We start from the raw sequence: 24,215 nt of genomic DNA, 5'->3' as shown, positions 1-24,215 counted from the left end.
CATAAAAAATATATAATATGCGGCTAATTATAGGCTTTACAGTTCTTTATATAGACCAATGTAGCGCCATCTGGTGTCTGGAGGCTTAATTTTGGTGTATTTCTATTTTGTTTTCTAATTCAATGTGAGTGTAATTCTTTCAGAACAAGCAATACACTGTTAAATAAATACACAAAAATGGTTCTGGGGAAAGGTGGCTTTGGTGAATCAGAATGAGAATCAGAATCAGAATGCGCTTTGTGGCCGAGCGTTTTTATGGTGCTGGAGAAAGACAGAACAATTTGCAATACATAACGTAGCATTAAATATAAACTAGGTAAATATAGAAATAGGTAGCTCAGGAGGCCACAGACAGTTACACACACACACACACACGCAATCAAACGTCTTGGAACATGCAGTCATATTTCCTCCTGGAATTTCATGGAGTCCATGATGCAATATTAACGAGGTTTCCAGGCTCTTTGGAGGAAACCTTAACGTTTCTTTCACAGTGTGGATTATATTGTTTTTTGTTGGTTTGTTTATACCAAACCAACCATGAGTGGTTAGGTGACCAAAAAACACATAGAATCAACTTCAGATAGTGTTTAATGAAGGTCAGATGATTACATTTGTGGTTAGGTGAAAGGCTTTCTTCTGTCGTACACTTTTAGCACAATAACTACAACTAATTGTAGCTTTGTGGGCTTGCTGAACCCAAAATTCTACCATCTTCTGCAAATCTCTATAAGATAAGAAAAGATAAGATATACCTTTATTTGTCCCACAATGGGGAATGTTACAGCAGCAAAGAGAAAGAAATGCAAATATATATATATATATAAAATAATAAAGACATAATATAATATACAGTATACACAACACAATGTATAAATACAGAGAAGAAAAAAGAGACCATGAGTAAGTAGTTACGCTAACAGACATATTGCACACAGGCAATATTGCATGTTTTTCAAAATCTTTCTTATCTTCCTCACTATAACCATCTTACTCACTGTTTATGGGGTAAAATACACTTGCATCCATGTCCAGGCAGATTCATTTTAGCAATGATTGGTTTAAACATTAAACTGCCCTAACAGTGGATATGTGAAATATTTCGAAGCAAGGTTTTAATTTTCGTAGTATGTGCTTCAATTAATGCTTATATTTCCCTCATATTTAATTGTGAGATTAAGCTAATTAACTACAATAACCATTGTATTATCTTTATGTAATATATGTATGATAATTCTGTGTAAGATTATATATGATAATACTGGAGGAATTCTAAAATCAATACAGTACAGTAATTATAAGACCATATATTTCATTACATTTATATGATTTTTTATGGCATTTGGAAGATGCAATTATCCAGAGTGACTTACAAAAGTGCTTTAAAAATCTCTACCAATTAACACATCTATACTGTTTCACAGATTAAGAATATCATCGGTTTAAAACTCTGTTGGGAGGTACTTTAGCAAGAATAGCACACAGACTGATGTTTTTTTAAGTGCTAATTTAAGTTCCTCAGGTAGAAGTAGAATTTTATACGTCATTTGAGGACTGTCAGTAAATCAGTCTTTCAGACATCTACAGTAGGGGAAGTTAATTCCACCACCTAGGTGCAAGAACATAGAAGAGACCCGGTGCGTACCTTCCTTGTACTGGAGTGCTAGAGGATGTGAGAGTGGTGCAGTGTGGGGTGTGATAAGAGCTTAGAGGTAAGTTGGTGCTGGTCTTTGAAGGCAAGCATCAATGTTATATATTTGATGCGGACAGCTATTGAAAGCCATTGGTGGTAGCACAGCAATGGAGTGGTGTGATAGAATGTAGGAAAGGTGAAAACAAGTCACCTGAGTGTTCTGTTTGGATAAAAATGGACGAATCTTTCTGGTGTTATAAAGGCTTTGGGTCAGAACCTATTAGGTGGTGACACTCCTTAAAAAACATAGACACCACTGTATGAAACAAGTCTTATCCTGTGTAGCAGTGGTGTAGCTCTGACTTTTTTTCAGACAACTGAATAAGTATATCCTGGGATACAGTTTGTCTTCTTGTCTTCAGAGTGCCTGAGGAGTTTTCTCACCATTAAAATCAGCAGAAAAATTCTTTCTGTTTTTAGCCTATGGAGCTGGAAGACAGGTATCAAAACTTTGCCTTTGGCTCTTAGAGAAAATACATTTCGTACTTGAAAATTTTAACATGGTCAAAAACCTGAGAGCTAAAAAATATCAAACAAATAATTAATCACAGAGAAGGCTCTCTTCACTGTCATGAATCATTGATGAATCATTGATGCATTGATGTACATAGTGGTTACTTTTGGGTGACATCCCCAACCAACACACAAGCTTAACTCTAATCAAGCGTACCACATCTCTGGAATATTTTATCTAACAAAAATACCAAAGTCAAGTACTAAAGTCTTCTAGGGTTTAAAGTAACCCATTGGCCCCTGACCAAGATTTGTTTTGGTTGGAGTGTCTCTTCTCTGAAATTTAGTCAAAAACACTGTTCTATGAAAAACTTAAGAGAGCTTGTCTAATGCTTAAGGCATGGGTGCCCAGCCCCATTCCAGGCAATGTATCACAGTGAGATTAGTTCAAACACTCCCTGCTTTACTAAAGGTGTTAGATCAGGGCTGGAACAAACATTTAGAGACTTTTATATCTTCAGGAATGGGGTTAACCAGCTATAGTTTAATGAAAGGATGCACAGTCTTATTTATAATGGGCTGGTGTGACTGCAGGTTTTTATTCCAGTTAAGCAGGATCCACACCTAAAACCAAGATTTAGCAGGTGGAATCAGGAATAGCTCCTGCTTGGTTTGAATGCCAACCTGCAGCCAAACCAGCACTTGATGGATAAGCCTGGAAATCCCTGGTTTAACTCTTTTTACCAGTACACTGGTGTTACATACCAAAAATCCAGACACAAATACAGAGAAGGTAGACAGAGGTTTTATTAAGAAAATTACAAAACTAACACACAGGAAAACACAAGGGAGAAAAACACATGCAAGACAACAGGTATAAATAATAAATGAATAATTCATACATGCATTCATTCATTTTCTGCCGCTTATCCGAACTACCTCGGGTCACGGGGAGCCTGTGCCTATCTCAGGCATCATCGGGCATCAAGGCAGGATACACCCTGGATGGAGTGCCAACCCATCGCAGGGCACACACACACTCTCATTCACTCACGCAATCACACACTACAGACTATTTTCCATAGATGCCAATCAACCTACCATGCATGTCTTTGGACCGGGGGAGGAAACCAGAGTACCCGGAGGAAACCCCCGAGGCACGGGGAGAACATGCAAACTCCACACACACAATGCGGAGGCGGGAATCAAACCCCCAAACCTGGAGGTGTAAGGCGAACGTGCTAACCACTGAACCACCGTGCCCCCTAAATGAATAATTCATAAATTCATTTAAAAAACCCATAAAGAGCAGGTGTGCAGAGGCAGGACCAGGCTAAGGATTGGGCAGGGCAACACAAGTGAAAAGATAAAACTAACTTCACATGGCACAGGTTATAAACAAATTGTCCAAGCCATACATGACATTTAGATGCTTACTGTATGAACCAGCATCTCAGAGAGCAGAAATGGGTTTGATATCATAATTTACTATAAGCAATTATGCACCACTGTGGCGTATGACATGGCAAAGATATTCAATGCAGATCATGGATACCCCAAAACAGCTGGAAACTCCATTTTTCAGCCTCTGGTAAAAAGAGTTAATAAGCAATTGGAGCAAAATAGCTGGACTCCACTGACTTGGATTACAGCTGAATTTCTCACCTACTGTTGTAACATGCTCTGATTTTGATATGAAATGCAATGACTTTTTTTAAAATAAAAAAAGTTAAATATTACATGCTTATTAACTCAGATCCAAAGGAGCTTAAACTATAACCGCTATTCTCTCCAATGTCGAACCAACCATGAAGTAATTCTTATTAATATATTTGAATGCATTTGTTTATTCATTACTTTTATGCATATCTTGTGTAAATATAATTAGCACAGCTTAAACAATAATAACATAATAATGATAATAGTGTTAGTGAAAATTAAGATTGACTTCTTTTTAAGTTTTTCTAGCCACTGTAAAAAGTTCAGTCCTGATTTAAATTCAGTCTACATCTACAGAATAGCCAAATGTCATGGAATTATCAGTTAAAGTAATATTCTGTTAAGCATGATTGTAGTGTGATTCGAGAAATATGTGATTAGTGGTGAGCTGTTTTAGCCTCAGCAGAAGACACAGTTAATCCACAGTTGTAATATTTCTCTTACAATGAGTGGGGGTTTTAGAATGTGGTTTTTGGATGGAAAATGAAAACAGTCCTTTCTAAAACATCTTAAACCCAAAACCCACCCACTATTATTCATACCTCCCTGTGGATTTTGGCAAACTAACAATGACCCAGTGCTAAGTGTAACTTAGAGATGACTGTAAACTCTTCACAGAAGTAGATCCACCAAGCATCCACTGCTGGGCCCCTGAGTAAGGCCCTTATAGTATGTAAGCTGCTCTGGATAAGGACATCTGCCAAATGTTTTTCAGATTGTAGTGGTTGCGTAAGCTGCATGTACACTAAGTGAAAATAATTCCGAGTAAAAACCATTATGTCATGTACAATAGATTTTGTTTACATACATTTATATTCTCTGGTCCTTATATTGACTTATTGTTTGTTGATCCTTCACAGTAATGAAGAACAGACATTTCTGTAAGCACTAATAACATCCAGCTATGACGTTAACATTTAGGTAACATGACTTGTTGTGCAGATGTTGTAATACCAAAAGCATGTCTAACTGGTCATTCTCTCCCTCTCTGTCCTCTTTTCTCTTCATACAAGGCTCTGCATTTTCCCATACCTACCCCCCATAGCTCTCTGAGCCAACCTTTGACTCTCAAAAATGATCGTGGCCTGTGATTGGCCAGGATTTGCTCCTTCTGGTGTGCTATTGGCTGTTGAGGGTTTTGGCGTTTTTGTATTCTGAAGAGAGGCTGTGTCTATTGATGTGCTGCAGGGGGAGGGAGGGAAAGAGGGAGGCAACAGAAAGGAAAGGAAGAGGGAGGGATAGAGGAAAAGAACAGAAGGGAAGAGCCTCTTTTTCTCTTGTATATGTGAGCGTGACAGCTCTCGTGGAAGGGTCTCCAGAAGTCGGGCCTTGTAAGAAAGCAAACAATGGTGGACATCTCGCCTCGCCATCACTGACTGCTAGAAGAGGTGTTGGGTATTCGAGCTCAGGATGGTTGAGAGCTGCACTGCACCAAAGTGGGAGCAGATATGACAATGGTGCTTTTTTAGCAGCCTGGATCTCAGACAGGGAATTTTGGAGTTGGAAAACCAAGAGTGGAAAACATTGTGGTTTGTGAGTCTGGCTTTGGAATAAAAGGTAAGAATCCATGTGTGTGTTTATGTATCATGTATCACTCTTTTCATCCGTTACCACAATGCAACAAAGCTTGGACACACAGATGGGAAGAGCCAAAACTGATGAGCATGAGAAAGGCAGATCCAATGTCACAATCTGATCAATACATTTATAGATGACCTCGGGATTTCAGCACTGGGTTTTTTCCTATTTCAGATTTCACACAGCACTTGTTTTTAGGTGAAAGCCGTTCACTAGAAATGAACTGAAATTCAAATGTGCATTTATCGTAGTCATGCAAGCTTATGTCAGAGAAACAGCTACACTAAACTGTTAATGAGCAACTCAAACCCTTTGTCGTATGACGTTTTATCTTTAAAACAGCTCAGAGCAAAGTTTCCTTTTTACTCCACATATTAGCAAAACAGTTCTGTTTAAATGTTTTGACCCCCCAGCATTTGTCATTAAAACACCCAAGAAACATTTGATCTAGATTTCACTTATCCTTGCCATGGGCATAAAAGCATGTAATACACTAAAAGGTACCTATCTGTAGATAGACGTTTCTTACAGTTGTTTATGTTAGGCTCGTAACTGCACAATTAAATATACTTTTATTACAACAAATCTCATGACAGTAATCTGATCTGTCTCCTGTTAAATGTAAAAAAATTGTCCCTTTTTTGGGACAATATTTATTACCATATTTTGTATAGAAAACAAAGGTAAACTAGTATATAAGACGCAGTAATTCAACTCTATAAACTTAAAAATTTGCACAAAGATATTTCATGATCTAGAATAAAAGTCACTTCTGTTTTGACATGGCTCCCAAACAAAACTGATTCAAAGACAGGATCAAGATTCGAAAACAAACATATCAGACAACACTGCTAGTAAAAGACAGAAAGGAATATATACTATATATTATATATATATAATACATAATATACTATATATATAAAATACATAAATATGAAGCCAACATAAACAAAAATCACATCATAACTGTGGTGGCCATGGCACAATAAATCCCTGGTGATGTATAAATAACAGCAGTTGAGGACTTCTGGAGCAAAGTCATTTGATCTGACGAGCCAGAAAACTGTATGTTATGCTCATAAACAGAAATGTTCACTCTGTTTGTAGAGTCAACAAGACTATGACGAGAAACATGATGGCTCTCTGCTGTTCTATCAAAGCCCTAGGTACTTTGAACAAATTTGGAGGCAAGATTAATGCAGCAGATTTTAGAACATTTCAGGAAAATCTGCAAATGCAGATGTTCAGAACATATTTGTATGAATCATTTGAATCATGTTAGTGAAAGCACAGGTATGTAAAACATATGAGCAGAGCTGTGAGTGGAAACCATATCTTTGGAAGACATTACAAAAAGCTAAATTTTATCTGAACGAGCAAAAACAGTTGCAGTTTTTCAAATGTTAGAATGAAATAGAAAAATGATGAGAGAGAAAGGAGTAAATGTGTGTGGAGGTGCAGATGTTTCACTCATTGTGTCCGTGGTCAAGGCAATGCCTGCGTTATTTATATCCCACTCAGACTGTGTCTCTATGACGATGACTGTTTGAAACACTCCGACTCTTGTTACGGCCTTTGCCTCTCACAGCTGACACGTGACCAGCTCTTTGCAGAATTTCTTCTTTTTTTAGCAGTAAATTGCAAGTGCTGAACTGGATGGTACGCTGTGTCAGTTGTTCCTAAAGAATCTCCGAATAAATGGTGCTTGCTATTTGTAGGAACGCATGCCACATCATACAAGTCAGAGCTGTATAAGAGAGTTAGCAAGAGTTAGCAAGTGATAATAGAGAGCATAAATTAACAAAAATTAACATAGTTGTATCATTGATTATTTGACTATCACAGCACATCCAAAAATGTTTATTCCCCTTACACTACTGTGATTTGCCAATGATTATTTTTATAATCTTTTATTATTATTATTATTATTTTTTTGGTTTATAACCCTTTTTTCAAATAAAAAAACCCCAAGCTTGTCATGTTTCAGAGAAATTTGAAATTCCTGTGTTCTGTGGCAGAAAACTTAAAATAGATATTTAAGAGTCTACACTCCCCATAGAAATAGCAGTTTTTTGTGATGTAAAAACATATAAATCATAATAAATCATATAAAAACACAATATTTTTAACAGATTTAATGTGATATAGCAACTGACAAAACAAATATAAGCTTTTCAGTGAAGAAAAAGAAAAAGTAAAAATATCTTACAGCATCACTATTTTATAATGGAGCACATGACATGTGCTCAGAATGAACCAATCATATATAAACTCATGTTAAAATTCATCATACAGCCATCATCAGTGAAGTGATTCTGATTCTGATGAATAAACCTGTTTCTATAGGATTTTCTAGACAGTTTGGTTTCATCCAACGGCCAAGGTTTGCAAAGCGCTTGCAAAGAATATATGGGTTCTCATTGTTGAAAGGTATCGATAGTAAGGTAGGATAGTGAATTTCTAGAATAACATATAAATGTACCATGGAATAGTGTTCAGGACTTTAACAACAAGTGGAGAAATTGACAGTGATAGTGACAGTGACAGTGACATCACCTAGAACAGGAAGTTCCTCCAAAATTGATAAAAAGACAGGAGGAAATTTCATTAGAGAGACTACCAAGAGACAAGCAGGTACATTAAAGCAGTTTCAGGAATATCTGGCAATACAGATCTCTCTCTGCATGTGACAATCTGGCATCTGTCATATATTTTGACATGTCTGGGCTATGTGGAAGGGTGGATAGATGGAAACCCTTTGAATTTTTTTTTTTGCTAAAACATACATATAATCATCCCAAAACCTATAGCCAAATGATTCTGAAATTTATTGGCCAAAATTCTAAAAGATATAATTGTGTTGTGGCCACAGTGGTAGCAGCATCATGTGATGGAGCTGCTTCTCTTTAGCCGATAGAGGAAAGATGGAATCGTGGATAGCGCCAAATACCAATCCATTGGCCACAAAACCTGCAGGCTTCTGTTAGATAGCTTAGCATGTAAAAAAAATTCCAGTACAGTAGTAACTCAAAGCACAAATGAATGGTATCAGAAGAAGAAGATCGGATATAAATCTAATTGAACATCTTCCATGAAGAGGGCTGTGTACAGCATTTTTGCTATGTCACATTAAAGGCATAATAAGATCTTATACAGTATCGTCAGTCTTGGTTTAATTTATTACATCCCCAAATTCTTTTAAGTTATAAAAGGGGACTTTAGGCTATATCTATTGTAACTTGTGTAATCTAGTGTACAAAGTGGCAAAGTGTATCAACATCTCCTTATAGACATCTTACATTTTATTTGTTAAATAATATCTTTACATTATAAGCCTTAGAACTTTGGGCAGTGTCCAACGTACAAGTCTTGGTTAATGAGATAATACTACAGAAATTATAATATATTAAAACAAGCACATCAATATAAACATATCGCTTGAATTATAGCCAAGACTGCAGTCAGAACCATGCTTTGGATACCTGCTGACCAATCAGATCTGAGAGTTTAATAGCCTCGTTACCATTCAATATCACAGTAAATTGTAAGATAACATTATATACTGTAAGTGTGGTTCTATGGCCTCCTTCTGTTCCTGCCTTTCTCTAGCCCCTGCTCCATGTTGTTGATTTATTTACATTAAAGTGATGAGGATGCTGGGTTCAAACTAAACCTTGCTTGTCTTCCACTAAAATGAGGAGCTCCCACAGGATTGCGTAATCACTGTACAGGGTTGATATCAATAACAGAATGACTGGAAATTAAACTAGGCGGCACCTCCATAAGCTGTTATGTTTAGGCTATGCTCATTCCTTAAGGCTGAGTTAGTCTGTTTTTGTGTCATGCCTTCGCCTTGCTGAGCCATTGAGAGAGGAATAAGTCAGTTAAAAACAAGCCTGGATTCGCATGCAGCCCTGAGGAATTTAGCAGATTCATACAGCCCAACCGCTGTCAGAAACTCTCAAGTTGCCTCCTCCAGCTATCTTCTTCTTTTTCTCTCTCCTAAATATGTAACCATCATAAAGTATTGATTGTCCTATTTCTAAAGATGGTCTGCTCAGCTAGGTTTTATACTGCTTTCAAGATTAAGCTCCATTCAAGGGCGTGAGAATCTAAACAACAGGGATGTTGTAATCACCTTGAATGTACCTTTAATCACTCAGTGTGTCATTCTTTCCATAATACAAGGCTCCTGTATTTGTACAGGAAGGCAGATGTGACTACAGACTGAGCCCATGGCATCCCCGGAGTCCCTTGCCCCACAACCTACAGGTGAATACTTTTTCCTTCATTTAAACCTATTAACAAGATCCTGAGTACACAATGTGCAGTGAAAGTTAGATGATATTTACAAGAGTTGCTTGCAATAGTTCCTACAGGATTAATAAAGAACATAAAAGCTTTTCTGAGATATGATTGGTCTGCAATGCCACGTGGTTTATAAGGCTTTTCTGAATTTGGCTCAGGCAGTGCAGTGTGACCGTTTTAATCTCTGTTAAAGCACAATGTTGTTCTAAAGCCAGCTGACCATATGCTACATCCAGAGGATCCTGGACGTTCACCATACGCCTTCTGCTCTTTACAAACATCTACCCCTGTAGTCATGGAGATCGCTAACATGAACCCTTCGCTCAGATTTCTAGTGTTACCAGAAATCCACTTTGTCAATGTTCCTAAAAGTTTAGCCTGTTTCTGTTGGAGACAACCTGATGAGGACGATAAAGAAGGTATCGCTGTTTTAGATCTTTTAAAACAGAGCATGATGATAATGTTTATTCTGAAAGTTTTTTGAGCTGAGCTTATTGTTTTAATGTTGTGCACAACTGGATTTATTAGATTAATATATTACACTCATTCATGTTTTCTTATTCCACCCAATTCTATATATGACTCATGGGTTGCCTGGATTTTCTCACATGAAACTACATCCCTAAGACAAACAAGCGTTATACAGTAGTTGTTTGAAAATGACTTTGTTGTTTGTTTCCATGTCCGTCGGATGGTAGACGAGTATGCTATTTTGAGCCAGTAGGTTATAATTATCCGTTGCTTGTGGTCTAGTCCTTTGGCATTTGCTGTAAAGGAAACTTCAGGTTACTGGGATATACAACTGCACCAGATCTTTGACAGTAGTTATTAATATTTGTTATTATTACTTATTATTAGTAATTAATGTCATTAAATATGGCATACTTGGATGACCCTGTCTTGTTATTATATATAATAATTTGTTAGTTAGGGGGCACGGTGGCTTAGTGGTTAGCACGTTCGCCTCACACCTCCAGGGTTGGGGGTTCGATTCCCGCCTCTGCCTTGTGTGTGTGGAGTTTGCATGTTCTCCCCATGCCTCGGGGGTTTCCTCCGGGTACTCCGGTTTCCTCCCCCGGTCCAAAGACATGCATGGTAGGTTGATTGGCATCTCTGGAAAATTGTCCGTAGTGTGTGATTGCGTGAGTGAATGAGAGTGTGTGTGTGCCCTGCGATGGGTTGGCACTCCGTCCAGGGTGTATCCTGCCTTGATGCCCGATGACGCCTGAGATTGGCACAGGCTCCCCGTGACCCGAGGTAGTTCGGATAAGCGGTAGAAAATGAGTGAGTGAGAGAGAATTTGTTAGTTAGTTAGCAACGGCTGTATAAGATTTGACTGTTCAGATGTAGATGAGTTCTGAATGATAGACCACTGACTGAAGGATAGTATTTTCATATTATAATCTATATGGCCAGAGGCACATATAGACACTTGACCATGACACTTATCTTTGCTTGTTAAACATCCCATTCCAGATTTAATTCTCTCTTTTTCCATTATAATAACTTCCACACATCTGAGAAGGCTTTTCATTAGAGTTTAGAGCAAGGCTGTAAGGATTTGTGCTGGGCACTGATGTTAGGCAAGGAGGTCTGGACGCAGTCTGTCTTCCAGTTCATCCCAAGGTGTATGGCTTTGTTCAGGACATTGTAGTTAGGTTGTGCTCTGTGTAGGAAACTTGTAATGCTATTGCATACAAAGACATATATACTGGTGGCACAGTGTCACAACAGGTCGTGTTGACTCCAGTGTGCGGGTTTTGATCCTGATCTCAGCTACTGTTTGTGCGGATCTTTTGTGTGAACGTTTAATTATGTGTAATGCTCTGCAACAGACTGGTGTCCAATGAAGAATGGGACAGGCTTCAGTCAGCACTTACTGACTGCACTCGAATTATCTCTTTCACCTGAAAAAAAATTAATCCAATATTAGACAGGTTTACCTTAAAAAAATCTATCTGACATCTAATGGGTTTAAATTTTTAAATGTTCTAAAAAATTAAATAAAATGCACCTAAACATCTTTCAAGACTTCAGTGCCGATCCTTAATTATTAAACAGGTATAGACTCAAGCTTATAACTTGGTTTCAGAGTCTATGCCAACTGGTGTGGCACAGACCCCCCAACAAGAGGAAGAGGAGGATGATGAAGACGAGGAGCAGGGAGAGCAGTTTCAGTTTGAGGATAGTGAAGACGAAAACAATGCTGGTTCAAACCCTGGGGAAATTAAGGATGTTGTAGCTTCATCTGCTGTTACTGGACTTCAGGAAGTTGCTTCGGGTCACAGCACAAACTTGAATGCACTTTACAGTCAAGCAGTGAAGAGTTTTCCAGTCACTTGTCATGAGGAATTAAATGTGACCTCTGCTGGTCAGGAGGATGAAACTGTTCCTCAGCATCCAGACATAACAAACTCTGGTAAGGGTTTCTTTCATGTATTTAGCATGAGTGTAATGTATCAGACTGCAAGAATAACATGTATGTATAATAACCTGCTTTCTTTCTTTCTTTCTTTCTTTCTTTCTTTCTTTCTTTCTTTCTTTCTTTCTTTCTTTCTTTCTTTCTTTCTTTCAACAGATATGGTAGTCAGGCCATCGCCTGATGAGTAAGTGTCCAATATTTTAGAAATTTTGATTTTCTTTCAGCAGTATTCTGAGACACATCTTTGACACATCTAAAAAAACATACTGTACAACTCAAATCTCATGATGATGTGACCAATAGACGTAACCTTATACACAAGAAATCCATAAAGGTTTATTATTTACATTTTTTTAGTGCCACAGCTACATTATGCCTTGTAGTTAGATGTGGCTTAGTGATATACAGTACACACTATAAGAAATTTGTCTCTTTCCCAAGAAGAGTATAAAATACAGTACATAATACTGTAACATTCTTTGGTTATCTGGCTAATATCTGGTCTTGTTAATGTTTTAGAAATTCTGCACCTTTTGAGCCAAGAATCACAGAGGAGGCGAAATACATGTGGAAGAAAAACACAAATACAAATGAAGGTATTGCTCAAAATACACGCTGTGGCCACTTTGGATGGTCCGTTTTCCTTTAACCTCTACGCTCATTATCCATTCTATTAAAGTCACCTGATACAATGTGGTAGGAGTGTTGCTTGAATGAGTGTATCAAGCAGCCCTTGAAAGCCCTTAAAAGCCATGAAAGATTATGTTATATTGTTCATATTGCTTTATTATTTAGGAATCGCATAGTGTAGAAGCATAAATTCCATCTTGTCACAGAGATCTGTGGCTTAACTGAAAAAAAAACAAAAACCCAGAGTTTCAAATGCACTTGTTGCTACATAACTGAAATTTTTTTTTTATTTTTTTATTTATTTTTTTTTAAATGATAATTCATTTATTCACTTGATTTTCAAGGTAGACATGTAAATAGCAGCAGGTCCACATCATTCAACCAAGATCAAGGGTGCATTCTGTTATTCAGTCTCCCTCAATCATATTTCAGGTCATTTAGAAAAAAGATTTTCATGCATCATCAAAATCATGCAGAAAACATCAAACATACTTGTTTAAAGTGGGGATAATGGATAAAATATGCAAAAACAGGCTAAGTACTAGGCATAAACACCTTAACGTCATTGCTAGGTTGAGAACGGAACAAAACTATCCAACAAAAACAAAGGAGTAGAGTCCAAATAATACTAATTGTGAACAGACAAATTGAGCAATCGGTTCGAAGAGTATGTCAACAAGTTGGGCCAGGAAAATGGTTTAGGAGTCTGATACAGTACGCAGTAAATGTAACGTTGCTGTGCTTTATAGACTTGTGGCAGTGCCAAAACACACATCAGTGTCACTGCTAAATAATATTTGTTCAACGGTGCTTTCGTACTTGGATGATTATGTTAATATAAATTGTTACTCAGCCATAATGTGCCAAGGACACCAATATGGTATTTAATCTGAAAAAAAAAAAACCCACATCTGACCTTACTTCAGCCAGTGTCCATTTATGTGTCTGTGATCTTCAGGTTTACTTTCAAGACCTGAATGCTACTATACACCTGTCATGAAGAAGGATGTTCACATGTTTGCTCAGACAGGTCTGTGACTCTCAGGAGGACATGCGGTCCTCTAATAATTTGACACATTCAAATCCAAACTTCAGCTAATCAAAACCATCTGATTTTAGTCAGTATTCATTATAAAGACACAGAATATTGAAAATATTTGACATACTTTGAGAATTTGCTAGAAACCTGCCAATATGCAGATGTGATTCTAGACTCTTGACATATGAAACCTTTTTTTTATTTAGTTGAATGATACAAGGAGAAGACTGACACTAAGGAATCACTGCACCAAAGTCCATCAATGATTTAATTAATTAGGCATGCAACTCATAAATAATAGCACCCCACTTGAGATTTTAATTTCATGAAATCAGGAGCACATATTCAAATCCACAGTTTGAGCCCAAACCCTGTAAAGCAGTATTCTGAGTGAAGTGTGTGTGTGTGTTCAGCTCATGCACCAACTTGCTCACGGGAATGGTACAGTGTGATGTCAGAACTCACATTTCGACTGCACAAAGGTACATCGCCTGGTCTCCACTTAGAACGACTTTGTTTTTAGTCTGTTTTAGTGTTGCCTCAGACTGTAGGAGGCATCCTTTTTTACTAGTTTTAACTGCTCCAGACTGTAAACAGATGTAGCTCCTGTGTGCTGGTGCTAGAATTCCAGAAATACTCAGCTAAATTGTGACCCCTGTGTTGTTTAAATAAAATTGTGTAAGAGGTTATTGTTCTTTACATGCATGACCTTCTGCTTAAGGAGATGTGGGTTACTTATTAATTGGTCATTGTGCACTTCCAGTACGTAATTAAGCCATGGCCCTTTCCCTATCTTTTGCATTTATAAAAAAACAAAAACAAAAAACTTTTTCATTGTAACTTTGGACAATGTTTTAAACTCATGGTATCTTAAGTATGTAACCTAGTGAGCCAGCATTAATGTATCCAATGATAGAGATTTAAGCACTTACAGTATGTACGTCGCTCTGGATAAGGGCGTCTGCCAATGTTCATACTTTGTGGTCAGATCAAGCAAATGACTCCATCTGCTTTTAAAATCACAGTATTGTTGAATGTAATACAAGCAATACCTGTATTGCAGTACCTGTAGTTAAAATATAACGTGTAGTGACTTTAGTGTTATTGTTGCTGTTTAGCTTTTCTTTGTTGATCCAATTTGCTGGTGACATTGAAAAAGCCTTTGCCAGTGTTTCTCTACTCTCCAGGTTAATTCTGTTACATTTGTGCTCGCCACCACTTCTGCCTGCATTATGATCGATACCACAGTCAGTTTAATGAGTTCCTTGTTCATTTTAATGGCTGCTGCTTTTAACTACAGAATCAATAAATGTTCCGACATTTTGACTTCAAACTTTTTCAAACAGGAATGTGAAACTGGAGCACAGGCATGTCCTTCAAGAACATTCAATGATCAGATCCGAATGAACCCTGGAATGAAAAGCACTTCATGTACTTATCCTGAGACTGTCTTCCCTCTGTAGGAAAGCATGCTTCTGAAGCAGATGGAGGCTTACCCTCTTCTTCCTCAGAGGCATATCCAAGTCCTCCCCCTGACTCAGAGGTGATATACGATGATGTCCCATGTGAGAACATCCCATCTCCTGATGCAGGTAGGTGAAAGACACTGGGCTAAATATACACTATTGTGCACATTTTCCACATGACCTGTGGATGTAGAAAGTCAGGTATCAACCCTGATAGTGAATGAGTGATTGTCCGGTGCTGGTCCACACATCCACTTACATCTGGTCCACATAAACCTGTGGAATCATGCCAGTAACCCCAGAGCATTCAGTTGGGACATTTTTGGTCAGAAATAAAAAAGATGTGGATGGTTTCATTTAACTCAGATTCAAAATACAATGAAAAAAACTTAAATGTGGCTATTTTTTGGTTGTTGTGATGGATTGTTATGTTCACAAACTCAATAATATTGGTGACAAATCTGTATGCTTTATCTTTATTTTTAACTGTATGCTTTATATGAGTACAATTAATAACTCTATAAGAGTTATTAATTGTGTCAACTAATTGATGAAGCTTCTTCTCTGCTTTAAATTGTAGCTGAAGTCTGTCATTCTAAAATACCTGTCTTATAATTTTCCAAATTTCCAAATTATATTTGATATTGATATATAGATAAAGATATTGTTCACCAATAAAGATATTGTTGAAACCGTTTAAACAGATATTGAATATATAATACATTTTCAAGCCCTTCGAGCCGGCATAAAGTCAGTGAGGATGTGCAGTATTTTTTTATCAAATTTAGAAAGGTAGAGTTCAAATATTTTTAAATGGATGTGATAAGATTTCGATATTTTCACCATATATTTACTCAATTTATCTCACAGTTTGACAGTGCCGCACTTCCTCCAATGGCTCACAGTAGCTGCACATATCAGATTTAAAGCACTGATGCTTGCATATGTCTTTTCTGAAATACAGTACTTAAACAAGCACTTGTTTTTTTCTTGTTTGTATAAAAAAACCTTTTGTCTGTGTGCTATATCACCTCCCAACAGAGTTTAAGACTCATAGTATCCTTAGTCTGTGACCTAGTGAACCAGTATCGATGTATTCATTAAGCTTTCAAGGCACTTTTGTATGTTGCTTTTGATAAGGGCGTCTGCCAAAGGCCATAATTGTAAATGTAAATGTGCATTATCTGTGTAGTGAATACAGCCTCAGGTGTGGCGGCTGTGAGAATATTTTCAAGTGCATTCCTGAAAGGCAGTCTACTTTTTAAAGAACAAATATACTGACAACCAAGACAAAACCTGCTAACTTAAGCATGACCTTAGACTTTAATGCAGACCATCTAGACTGTATGCTATCTATGTCAAAATGCCATGCATCCCAGCCAATATCATCTTACATGACATCTATAAACATTACTAAATACTGCTACAACATTTATCGGTATAGAAACATGCACACAAACACTAAAAGAAATGTTCTTTCTGGGACGTTACAGTCTAACCGCCGTAGAACTCGTCGAATACATCATTAAACATTCGGAGTAGATTATTTGTTAGCCAGGAAATTGTATATGCTGTGACCGTCACAACTGCACAGTTTGTCTGACCTCTGTGTATCTTGTTTTGTGTGCAGACGACGATATGATCTACGAGGACGTGCAGAGGCCTGAGGAATCGGCAGAGGGGATGGATAATGGCTGGAGCTCCAGTGAGTTTGAGAGTTATGACGAGCAGTCGGACACCGAGACCAAGCCACGGACACGCAGCAAGGTGTGATCAAGCACTCATTCAGCTCATGGGAGCTGATTTCACTAATATCTTATCACTGAGGTCAAAGAACGATGCACTCCCGGGGATTTTAGCAAAGTTTTTAAAAGTTTTTTTAATTGATATACATTTTCATTTAATTTTACAATGATCAAAAATGAATCCTGATCATTTCTGCACATTGTCAAAGGGTGGCAATCGATCCATGTATTCATTTAGATACATACTATATCCGCTCAGGTCCTGTGCTACTAAAAACATGGCAGAAATCACAAACCACTAACTTATAACCGCCAAAGCATTTGAGTGGAAAGGAAGGTCAATTCACTGCATTAGTGATTTTTTTTTTCCACTCAGCACTCTTTTTCTTTCAGTTCTCTTTCTTTCCTAGGCTTCCCCATGTTCCTCTACCACTGTTGTACATTTTATTCTTTCATTTGTTGCCGATGCTGTATGTTTGCATTGCTGTGCTTTATGCATGATTTCAGCTGAAATCAGGTACAGAAACCTTTGACTAACCTAATCAGTGAACCATTTTAGGTCTCTTTGCAATGGATGTGACATTTATGCATGCTTTTGTAGTTTTTTCTCCAGCTTGTATGTGTTATTTATGTTAATCATAAGTGTATCTAAATCATAGCCACTCCCAGGCCGTTTCTTTTGATTGTTCTTGAATGTGTCACCGTCTGGCTCTCTGGCTTTCTGCCTGTTTCCTCATTCTCTCCCCTCTTTGTGTGTTTCTGTCTGTCTCTGTCCACACATTGATCTAAACACTATCCCTACTGATCACGGGTATGTGGATACGGCGATGACCTTAGATTTCTCCTGATGTACGCCGCATAAAGGAACATTGTGTCCGGACCAAACTGGCCATGCGATTAGGGGCTCGTGACGTCAGCCAGATCAAACAGGCCTATGACATCAAGGTATATTTTCCCAGTATCACTGCAACTGCTGTATCATTCATCATTCACCATAGTCAAAAATATAATTTATGATGCAGGTTATAACTTGTACTTGTACTTGTACTTATGTACTCATATAAATCACTCAACCATATTCAGCCATCCTTCCTCTTGTTCCTTCTTGCACAATGCAAAAAAAAAGATGTTTTGCTTCCCAGTGAAAATGAAACTGTCTAAATGGCCATAAGCTCACAGCAAATGAACCATGAGGGATCATGAGAGAGCGACTTTGCCCTGTTGCTGTACACACTGGGCTCTGTACAGGATCAGCCCTTTTTCTTCCTCTGAGCTGTAGATGTGCATTTCAGTACTCCTTTTATCTCTCACAGGTTCAACAGCTCATGAAGGCTGCCCGGAATGGCACTAAAGATGGACTGGAAAAGACTAAAATAGCCATGATGCGCAAAGTGTCCTTCCTGAATAAGAAAGAAAATACAGGTTTGAGAATTTTCTGTATTCCCTTTTTGTTAAAAATTGGAAGTTCATTTCTTGTGAGTTGTCTGTCATAGATCTTTAAATGCCAGTGGACTTCTGTGAAAATTGTGAGAGTTTCAAAGTGGAAGTAATACATGACTAACAAGGTGTTATGTGAATATGAAACAATGCAGATGACACAGAAGATGACTCTGGTTACTTGGATGTGACAGTTTCTGAAGTGAAACATCCACCACCTCAACTTTCTCCTATGCCAGAGGGTCTCACTAGCCAACAGGTTGGTGTGTGTGTGTGTGTGTGTGTGTGTGTGTGTGTGTGAGCAGCGCAGTCAAACCACAATGAACTTATGCACTGAGTTACTTTTATTCCAGACTGTAAGACGTCACATTCTTGGCTCCATTATACAGAGTGAGATAAGCTACTTAGATTCCCTCCGAAGGATTCTGCAAGTAGGTCGCTGATTAGCAATGTAATCATGTAACTATTGAAAATACTATTTCTTAATATTTCATCCTTGTAAAACATATCCTCACACATACAGTAAATGAGTATTTAATTCATTGCTCCTGAATTCATGTTGTATATTCTGATTCAATGCCAGGATTACCAAAAGCCTTTACTGGAGGCTGAGCCACATATCCTGAGCAATAGAAAGATCCAGCCCATATTCTATCGAGTGAAAGAGATCCTGCAGTGCCATGCCATGTTCCAGATCGCTCTAGTCTCCCGTGTGGCAGAATGGGACCAAGTAGAGACCATTGGGGATCTATTTGTTGCCTCTGTAAGTTTCACAATTTTTTCGCCAAAAGACTTGGTCACATAAAATTGGTTCAAATTCTGTTTCATGTACTTAAAATGAATTATACTTAAGTAGCTAGATAAGCTTCAGCGCTTTCAACCTGAACCATTTTGTTTCTTTTTCTGGCTTGAAATGATGTCATGTATTAAGTAATAGGGAACATCCGAGCAGAAGTATTGTCATGTGCGCTGTTTTTAGCAAGATTTACCAAAACTATACACACTTTCTGTACACGCTTCTGTAACAGTACACACTTTCTGGAAATAATTCAATTCAATTAAAATTTATTTGTATAGCGCTTATATATATAAATACATAGCATATATATAAATATATATAATATGATTATATATAAATATATATTATATAAATAAATATATTTATATATTTATTTATATTATATATATATATATATATATATATATATATATATATATATATATATATATATATATATATATATATAAAACACACATGTTAATGAAAGATGTGTCCTAAGATGCATAGCACAATTATTTTCATTGCCATAAACAAACAAAAACAACAAAAACATCTCACAAAAGACACAAACAAAGGCAATTTCAGGAAGTGTTATCTAACTGAAAGTGTGGTATGGATTTTCTGTTAGATCAAGATTGTTTAGCTGGATATAAAATATTCTTTATCTCTGGTACGCTTCTATTGGCTAGCTTTGTTCTGACTTTGTTTCTAGCTTTGTTCTGACTGTGTTTCCACCATGTGTGCTTTTTTTCATACGGAAAAAAACCCCTGAAATTTTCTACTCAGCATTTCTATTTAAACAGTACTCATTTCCTGTGCAGTCCTAAAGCTGTGAGCAGCAGCTGTGCTTATTTTTAACATGTGATGCAAAAGATTCAAGCCTTTGTAATAAATTAAGGTTTGCAACAGCAACTTCAGCTAAAAAGTATTATTGCTCAAAGCTCTTTTTAGACTAGAGACTAGCACTTTAAAATGTTGCTTTGTGGAATTACTTTGTGAAGTTGTGTTCGTGTTTGTGTGTGTGTGTTTGTGAGTGAATGAATATCTGTGTGTGTGTGAGTAAACAATGTATATGTATGTGCATGTAAGTTTTCATAAACTCCTGTATCCCTTTCAGTTTTCAAAATCAATGGTTCTGGATGTCTACAGTGATTATGTCAATAATTTCACAAATGCAATGGCTCTCATTAAGAAAGCCTGCATGTCCAAGCCTGCATTTCTGGAATTTCTTAAAGTAAGTTATTTACTTATTTATTTAAAGCCTTGGTACAAATAGCTTCTTGTGTCTGCTGTTTGACATGTACTACTTTCTGTGATTGTGAGCTGCATTTTAATCTAAATACAACAAGAGGCGCTGTTGTGTCTGACCTGCTCACATGTTACTTTGAATCTTAGAAAAGGCAGGCTGTCAGCACAGACAGGATCACCCTTTATGGCCTAATGGTGAAGCCAATCCAACGTTTCCCTCAGTTTATACTTCTCTTACAGGTCAGCACTTCTTCAAACACACACACACACACACACACACACACACACACACACACACACACACACACACACACACACACACAAACGATCTTCTGGTGTTCTGGAAATCTGTTGTTCTCATTTTACATCTAAATGGAATTTCCTCAGAGAAAGTGAAACAGAAAAGGAGATCCCACTATATTGTAACGTGCAGTCTACATAGTGGATGGCACCGTGTTATAATGTTATCCATCTGACTTCCTCTTTGGCATATGAAATTTAGAGTCAATTACATAGAAACCAGATTTCACTGTTCACAATTTTGATTTCACAAATTAATGTACAGTAATGAATGTACTTACTCAAATGAATACTTGTACTCAAATGATTTTATATATATGCAAAAAATTCAGTACTTTGTGGGCATAAAATAAATCAATAAATAAATGTGTGTGTGTGTGTGTGTGTGTGTGTGTGTGTGTGTGTGTGTCTGTGTGTGTGTGCGTGTAGAGAGAGATAGATAAAGACAGAGAGAGAGAGAGAGAGAGAGAGAGAGAGAGAGAGAGAAGAGAAAGAGAGAGACAGAGATGGAGTGGGAGAGAAGGAGAGAGGGAGAGGGAGTGAGAAAGAACTTGTGAATGAAATTTCTCACAATTTTTTTTTTTGCCCACAAAGTACTGACTTTGTGCCAGCTATTGTACTTAAAAATGAATGTACAGTAATGAATGTACTTGCTGCACAACATCCCCTACCTCAGCCTGCTATTGCACAGCATATATTGCACAAACACACATCTGCATTTTATTTAAAATACAGTCACGTTGTTTCTGCCACAGATTTTTGTATTCTTTATGTTTTATTATTTTCAATATATTATTTCTTTCCTTTGTCACCTCGAAAGTTTTCTGTTCTGGTTTATGTAAATTCTATTTTTATTCTTCTTTTCTGTTTATTTTGAATTTGAATTTGAATTAGTGGTCATGCTTATTCCTCTGAGTGAGGATGTTGTTGGTTCAAGCCATGCTGAAAACCGTGCAAAACATACTCATCCGTAAATGTTCACGGCAGTGGTGTTTAAGCCTCTGTGTTGTTGATTGGAGGATCAGGCTTTGAGCCCGAGCACTGCCAAGCTGCCACTTTTGGGTCCTTGTGCAAGGACTTTAACCCTGTGCTCTGACCCTAACCTCCAAAGTGAAGAAGTGATATGTGAAGAAAGAATTTCACTGTTCTTAATGTATATGTGACAAAATAAAAGGCTTTTATTCTATTGAATGAATAAAATGAATGCCACAGGAATTTATTAGCATGGTGATAATTGCTAAGATAATGCTTCAATCTTGGAATGAGACATAAATACATCTTGTCTCTGTTGTTATAACATAGATATAGCATTAGCCTGTGCCACCTTAAGCAAATTCTCAAAGTGAAATGACTTTTTCATCTGTTCCTTCCAAATAATTACCTGGAGGAGATGTTTAAACATAAGATACATAATTTGTGGTCTATTAATATTACAATAAATAACGTATAGCCTCAATATATTACCTTGCGGCTTTGATATATTATGGCTACAAATGAACTAAATATCACTTCATTTGTTCCGTAGACATTTTTACACTGTGTTTGTAGTATTTTTAGCTGAAGGTTACCTAACTGTCCTCTTCCACATACATGAGCACACAGATTGCTAGTCTTGCTCTAAGTGGTAGGGGAGAGAGCGCAGCACCATCCATCTCTCCCAGATCAGGGCTAATCACATAGCCACATATGGATGTGGAATCCAACTCATGGTTTAGCTCCTGACAACAGGACCTGCTCTGTTTTATTTTCCAATCATTGTTGACAATGTTTGCACCACAATGCCACGTTAATTCCACTTAAATCTTCTGCTTATATCTACATTTCACCGACTGCACTACCAAATTACACACTTACACTATTCTTTTTATATATTTAATGTTTGATTCACTTATAACATTAAATGACTTTTATTATACTAATATACTTGCTGTTTCTGCTGTGCTGCTGTAATAGCAAATTTCCATCTATCTGTTATTTAAGCTTATTCAAAAGAAGGCCTGAGAATTAGAAATCTAAGCTAAAGGCAGTTCACTAGCACTGCTTCTGAACAGCTTTTTCATCATGGAAAGCAGCAGATTAATTCCTTGCTTCACTAACCCTCTCTTTTTTCGCTATAGTACATTCGAAAATTAATTTTTTTTAAATGTGTGCAAAAGGTGTGGGTGCAAAAAAACATATCATGATATATTTCACAACATAACAACTCAATATGTACATAACATAACGCCCAATATGGATCATGATATATATATATAGACTTCCAAACAGTAGTGATGCATTTAAGCAATAATCCTAAAAACGATTTTAAATACTTGTTTGTAAGTGTGTAAAAAAAAAAGGAAGGGCAGTGAAAGTGAAAATATTCTAATCTTGCCTTACATAAAGAATTGAAAGTTCAGTTCTTTTTCAATACTAAAACACAGTAAAGAATCTGTTCTTTATTTAAAAGGTTAATAAGGTTAACAGTGTTAACAAGGAATTAATCTGACACTTGCCTTTAGCCCACTTTTCTAACAATCTAGCCTTGTTTTAATTAAAATTAATAATATATATATATATATATATATATATATATATATATATATATATATATATATAGATAGATAGATAGATAGATAGATAGATAGATAGATAGATTTCCCTTTATATTTATGATATTTATGATTTATGATATTATCAATATATATTCTCATTCTCATCTTGTCCAACCCTGGCATGCAGGCTGTATCAGAGGTCTTTATCAATAAATCATACGTGTTTGTTTGTCCAGGACATGCTGAAGAATACTCCTTCTGGGCACCAGGACCGGCTGCCGCTGCAGCTGGCTCTGACTGAGCTTGAGACCTTAGCTGAGAAGCTGAATGAACAGAAGCGTCTGGCAGAGCAACTCTCTGAGATCCAGCAGCTAACACGCAGCAACAGTGATCGTGCCCTCAGCAAGGTCACACACACCAAAACACACTCTTATTTCTCTACTAGGCAGATATCACTGTTGCTCAGCAACTCACTCTAAGTCCTGTTACTTCTACTCCATTTAGCAGATGCAGACAATAAGACAAGATAAGACATATGTTATTCTTACATAAGTCCTAAGATAAGATAAGTCTTGTTTTTTTTTTTTTTTTAAATAAAATGACTAAATCCATTTAAGTAATATTAAGCTTTGCTCCTGATTTCTATTCAGTTCTGACTCAAATGCAGTGGAAGCTGTTTTTTAACCAACATTACAGACATTTGACTCTTGCTGGGAACTGTCATGACTGATGATGTGGGTCATGCACTGCTGCGTTTTGGTGTCTCACGTCTGTCTTTGGCCTGTAAATGAAGCTTTTTGTGATGATTCTCACTAGAGGGTGCTCCGGTATCTGCCATCAGCCTCACAGTGGAGAGGGAAAA

General features: G+C 37.1%; 1 protein-coding gene across 3 annotated transcripts in view; it reads left to right on the top strand.

Annotated features, from left to right (window-relative positions):
• Nucleotides 1-5,132: 5,132 nt before the first annotated feature.
• The window catches only part of arhgef10lb (Rho guanine nucleotide exchange factor (GEF) 10-like b), a 38,175-nt gene continuing 19,092 nt past the window's right edge, over nucleotides 5,133-24,215 (top strand). The window contains exons 1-15 of one of the 3 annotated variants that reach the window (XM_060893574.1): nucleotides 5,133-5,422; nucleotides 9,650-9,715; nucleotides 11,844-12,170; nucleotides 12,330-12,357; nucleotides 12,693-12,769; nucleotides 15,306-15,434; nucleotides 16,939-17,075; nucleotides 17,891-17,998; nucleotides 18,367-18,475; nucleotides 18,646-18,749; nucleotides 18,844-18,921; nucleotides 19,074-19,253; nucleotides 20,389-20,505; nucleotides 20,667-20,759; nucleotides 23,590-23,760. In XM_060893574.1, coding sequence (XP_060749557.1) covers nucleotides 9,679-9,715; nucleotides 11,844-12,170; nucleotides 12,330-12,357; nucleotides 12,693-12,769; nucleotides 15,306-15,434; nucleotides 16,939-17,075; nucleotides 17,891-17,998; nucleotides 18,367-18,475; nucleotides 18,646-18,749; nucleotides 18,844-18,921; nucleotides 19,074-19,253; nucleotides 20,389-20,505; nucleotides 20,667-20,759; nucleotides 23,590-23,760 — 1,695 coding nt within the window. In that variant the 5' untranslated portion in view covers nucleotides 5,133-5,422; nucleotides 9,650-9,678. Of the gene's footprint in view, nucleotides 5,423-9,649; nucleotides 9,716-9,943; nucleotides 10,171-11,843; nucleotides 12,171-12,329; nucleotides 12,358-12,692; nucleotides 12,770-15,305; nucleotides 15,435-16,938; nucleotides 17,076-17,890; nucleotides 17,999-18,366; nucleotides 18,476-18,645; nucleotides 18,750-18,843; nucleotides 18,922-19,073; nucleotides 19,254-20,388; nucleotides 20,506-20,666; nucleotides 20,760-23,589; nucleotides 23,761-24,215 lie in introns of those variants that run through there. The other 2 variants (XM_060893572.1, XM_060893573.1) reach the window with 2 other exon arrangements.

This window comes from Tachysurus vachellii, chromosome 19 (genome assembly GCF_030014155.1).
Source record: "Tachysurus vachellii isolate PV-2020 chromosome 19, HZAU_Pvac_v1, whole genome shotgun sequence".
NCBI classification, from domain to species: domain Eukaryota; kingdom Metazoa; phylum Chordata; class Actinopteri; order Siluriformes; family Bagridae; genus Tachysurus; species Tachysurus vachellii.
Note: the sequence above shows the minus strand (reverse complement) of the source record. Positions and strands in the feature narration are given on the sequence as shown.